General features: G+C 56.4%; 1 protein-coding gene across 1 annotated transcript; it reads left to right on the forward strand.

The window, feature by feature from the left end:
* Nucleotides 1–1275: 1275 nt before the first annotated feature.
* Nucleotides 1276–3242, forward strand: HOXB13 (homeobox B13). Its single transcript, XM_033091321.1, has 2 exons — nt 1276–2000; nt 2909–3242. Exons 1-2 carry the CDS (start codon nt 1400–1402, stop codon nt 3160–3162), a joined length of 855 nt encoding a protein of 284 aa, XP_032947212.1. The 5' UTR covers nt 1276–1399; the 3' UTR covers nt 3163–3242.
* Nucleotides 3243–4632: the final 1390 nt, after the last annotated feature.

Genomic DNA, 4632 nt, shown 5'->3' on the forward strand with positions numbered 1-4632 from the left:
GTGCCAGGGGAGTTTCCTGGGCCTCTTGGAACATAGGAGGAAGAAAGACTTCAGGGCAGAGAGTCTGGGCATCTTTACACAGGCCAGGCTCCTATGTTCTTGGGGTCCAGAACCCCCACAACTAGTTCATGGCCAGTTAGCCAGCCTTGGCTTCCTGGAAACTCCTTAGATCCCAGAAAGGGGAGGAGGACTCCACTTCCTGATTGGTATTTAAGCATATAAGAAAGACCCTCTCCCATCCCCTCCTTCAGCTTCTCTTTCCCTCTTTGTGCTGCCATCCCTGGGTCTTGTCTTTCTGTCTGTCTCTGCCTCTTTCTGAATATATGTCACATGTGTCGTCGTTCCCTATCTCTTTCCCCACCCTGAAACAGAAATCCAGACCGCCTTTCACAGGCCAGGTCTAGAAGCTCCGTTCCCCCTTCAGGTCTGAGCGTTGCGTGTCGCAGGCTCCACGTCTCACGTTTCCTTCTTTGGAGCTCTGTCTCACTCCCTCTTCCCGCGCCCCACCCCGATTCCGCCTGGGCGGTGGTACCTGGAGTCCCTGGGGAAGGGGCGTCCCAGGCATTTCCCTGGGTTGGGAGCAGCTTATTACAGCGCTTCCGGGATGGGAGGGGCATTTGGGGTGAACTGGGATGCTAGTACCCAGAACCCAAAGCGAAGGGTCCCAGAAATACCCTTTAATCCCCATTTCCCTGTCTTCTCGGCTCAGACGTACTCACTCCCAGGTTCCCCTTTCAGGCCCAGAGCGGCCTCCCAGCCCCACCCCCGACTCCCCTTCCCCCCACGAGATGGACACTTTATAGGGAGAGCTTTTTATTCTCTCGTTAAACCTGCCAAAGCACAGGAGACGGAGCCAGGGAGGGAGAGGAGGCGACGGAGGTGGGGGCGGGTTCCGTGTCCCCTCTCCCTCCCTCCGCCTCCCACTTCTCCCCGCCCCAGGACGCTGTGCTGGGTCGCTTCAAACTGGAAAGCAGAGAAAGGACACCTCCTCTCTTCTCTCTTGTTTTCAAATGAGAGAGAGAGAGAAAGAGAGAGAGAGAGAGAGAGAGCTAGGGTGGGAGAGAGAGACAGAGAGAGCGCGCAACAGGGAGGGAGAGACAGGGAGGGTCCCAGGGGGAGAAAGAGAAAGAGGGAGAGCGCAGCGCCGGGGTAAAGTATTTTCGCATTTTCTGCCATGAACATTTTATTAGCTTCTCTCTCGCAGGCTGCAGCCAATCAGCGCGCGTGTCCGGGCACCTGCGTCTCTTGCGTCAAAACCGCCAGGCCGAGCGAATGCAGGCGCCTTGCGAGCTGGGAGTGATTTAAAACGCTTTGGATTCCGGGGGCCTGGGTGGGGAGAACGAGCTGAGTGCCCCCGGCATCCCCATCCTCAGCACCCCATGAGCCGACCTTCGGCCCCATGGAGCCCGGCAATTATGCCACCTTGGACGGGGCCAAGGATATCGAAGGCTTGCTGGGAGCAGGAGGGGGTCGGAATCTAGTCGCCCACTCCCCAATGACCAGCCACCCCGCGGCGGCGCCTACGCTGTTGCCCGCTGTCAACTATGGGCTGGATCTGCCAGGCTCTGCGGAACTGCCAAAGCAGTGCCACCCATGCCCCGGGGTGCCCCAGGGGGCGTCCCCAGCCCCGATGCCTTACGGCTACTTTGGAGGCGGGTACTACTCCTGCCGAGTGTCGCGGAGCTCGCTGAAACCCTGTGCCCAGGCGGCCACCCTGGCTGCTTACCCCACGGAGACTCCCGCGGCCGGGGAGGAGTACCCCAGCCGCCCCACTGAGTTTGCCTTCTATCCGGGGTATCCGGGACCTTACCAGCCTGTGGCCAGTTATCTAGATGTGTCGGTGGTGCAGAGTCTGGGTGCCCCCGGGGAGCCTCGCCACGACGCCCTGCTGCCTGTGGACAATTACCAGCCCTGGGCCCTCACCGGTGGCTGGAACAGCCAGATGTGTTGCCAGGGAGAACAGAACCCACCGGGTCCCTTCTGGAAGGCTGCATTTGCAGGTAACCTGCCTCATTGCTCTGGGTCCCCTTGGCTGTAAGCGTGGGCTTGCAGGCCCAGCTGGCACTTGCCTGGGAGAAAGCGGAAGCAGACCTCGAGCTGATGAAGAAGAGCTTGGTGCTCCTCTTTGGCTACTAGGACTCTGAGGGAGGGTTGGAGAGCCTGGGTGGAGACCCTGGAGGGTCAGTGTGAGGGGCGGAAGCTGGGTACTGTCTGTAGCCAGAGGGCCACCAGGCCCCTTCACCTCCCTCAGAGGCCTTGCAGCCAGCCTTCAATATATCTGAATCTTTGGCTCTCTTTGCTGTTCGATGGGGCTCAGGGTTTTCTTACCCAGCAAATCCCAGTTTAATTCTACAAAAAGGCTAAGTAACTCTTAATTCAGTGAGTGGGGGGAGGGTGGGGGGGTGAGAACAGAGATGTTGGATGTTCTGTAAAGAATACAACCCCTCATTTTCTCTTGAGTTTTTCAGTTTCCAAAGGAAAATTTGGATTTCCTGCAGCCATAACTTAGTGTGTGTTGGGAATGGGGTCAGAAACATGTTCCCTGTTGTACAAAATTTACCTGTAGAATCTATATAAGTGACCAAGAGTCTGAAAATGCATGTGAGGGTGAATCTATGTGACTGTGGGCAAAGGCCTGGCTGTGTGTGATGGGTGTTTGCAGACTTGCAGGTGTGAGGGCAGTGATGAGTGCGGGTGGCTTACAGGAGCCTGGTCTTTCCAAGGCTGAGCGGTGATTAGAGAACCAGCTGGAAGCTGAGGTGTCCCTGGGTGCTTTGGGGGAGCAGGAGCACACCTGCGCTTGTAGGGTGACCTGGGTGCAGCTACAGGATGACTTAGTTTGTGGGGCCTGGGTCTGGGCCTGGGCAGGGGTCTGAGTGTATCTTTCTCTCTCTCCTCTGCTGCGAAGACTCAAGCGCTCAGCACCCTCCAGACAGCTGCACCTTCCACCGAGGCCGCAAGAAGCGCATTCCCTACAGCAAGGGGCAGTTGCATGAGCTGGAGCGCGAGTATTCAGATAACAAGTTCATCACCAAGGACAAGAGGCGCAAGATCTCCGCGGCCACCAGCCTCTCAGAGCGCCAGATAACCATCTGGTTTCAGAACCGCAGGGTCAAGGAGAAGAAGGTCCTTGCCAAGGTCAAGACCAGCACTACTCTGTGAGGGAGCTCCCTGGTTGGGGAGGTGGGGGAATGTGGGGGTATCCTAGGAGACAAGGAGCCTGCCAGGGACAGGCAGGGGCCTCCAGAGGTAACACTCTTTTCAGGCCATGGCTCCTGTGCTGTTGTTCTTCAGGGACAGCCTGAGTACCCCATATGTCCCAGAGAGCCAGTGAGAGCCGAGTTACAGCCCAGTCCCCCAAAGTGACACTACCCAAAAGATTTGCCCCAGTCATAATCATTCATCCCGGCAGTGGTGGTAATCACCATATCCAGTACTAGGCGCCATGATAATCAGTCTCATATTTTCTATCTAGAGCTCCGTAGAGCGCTATAGAAACTGCTTTCATGGAATGAACTGATCCTGAATAAACTTGGAAGGAGATGGACGGTGGCAGGGGAGCTTCCTCTGGATCCTCTTCTGTTTCCAAAGCCCATCCTTCATCCCAGCTCCAGTAGAGGAGAGGAGATAAGGCAGAGACTTGTCTGTTTAGCATTTTTCTAAGATGACAGCTGGGCAGCATGGACAATGCATCTCCCTCCCTCCCTGCCCACCCCATAAGGGTGTAACCACTGGCCTCGGATGTTCTTACCCCTAACTCTTAGATTCTGTTCTTGTGTGAAAGCGAAGTCAGCCAGATGCCCTTCCAGGTCGGTCCTCCTTCCTTCTAGAGAAATGGAATTTGAGAAAGTGCCTGTTTAATTCACCACTTCTCACTTTCTCCCGAAAACTTTCTAAGTTGTCCCCCGACATTCCTGGTGGTTCCGACCTAAGCAGGTCATGGTTCATTGGACATCTGGGAGCCACATGAAATAGATATTTGTGGCCTTCTACACGTGGCCCCTCCCAGGCACACACGATTACAGAATGAGAGAGTAGAACCCTACCTTACTGGCAAGTGTGTCTGAAACACGCTGGTATAGCCAGGTAGGAGAGAAAACCCCAGAAAACAGCCCCTTCACCACCCGTTGCTCCTCTGCTTGCCTCCTGGTGACACTTAAAGGAGCTTGTGAGTCTCAGGCCCGCGAGATGAGATGCGGATGAAAGAACCGCGGGGGTGGTGGAAGCCCAAAGATCCAGGCTTACGGGGGCGGGGGGAGCCCCATGCGGCTCAGGCGACAATGGCCACAGACTTCATTTACTTTTCACTTAGCGCTGGTTCAGTCCACGTACCCTGAATTTTGGGTGGGTGGAGGGCACGTTGGCGCCAACTCTGTTGTCCTGGGCCAAGTAGACAGAGACCCACAGTGCGGAATTACGGAGACCTAGGGCAGACCGGCTGTTCATGGAGCCCTGGACCCTGACCTGGAGTCTCTCCCTCTGTGCCGGCTCCCTGATGTCGTGTACCTAGACTGGTAGGACTTCCATTCGCCGCGCAGCAAAGCCAGCAGGTTTGTGCAGGATCTTCCTGCAGCCTGGGCTGGGGTCCCGGTAGACACACTCCCCGCGATCGAGAACACAGGGATGAAGTGG

Source organism: Rhinolophus ferrumequinum, chromosome 21, assembly GCF_004115265.2.
Source record: "Rhinolophus ferrumequinum isolate MPI-CBG mRhiFer1 chromosome 21, mRhiFer1_v1.p, whole genome shotgun sequence".
In the NCBI taxonomy this organism is placed as follows: domain Eukaryota; kingdom Metazoa; phylum Chordata; class Mammalia; order Chiroptera; family Rhinolophidae; genus Rhinolophus; species Rhinolophus ferrumequinum.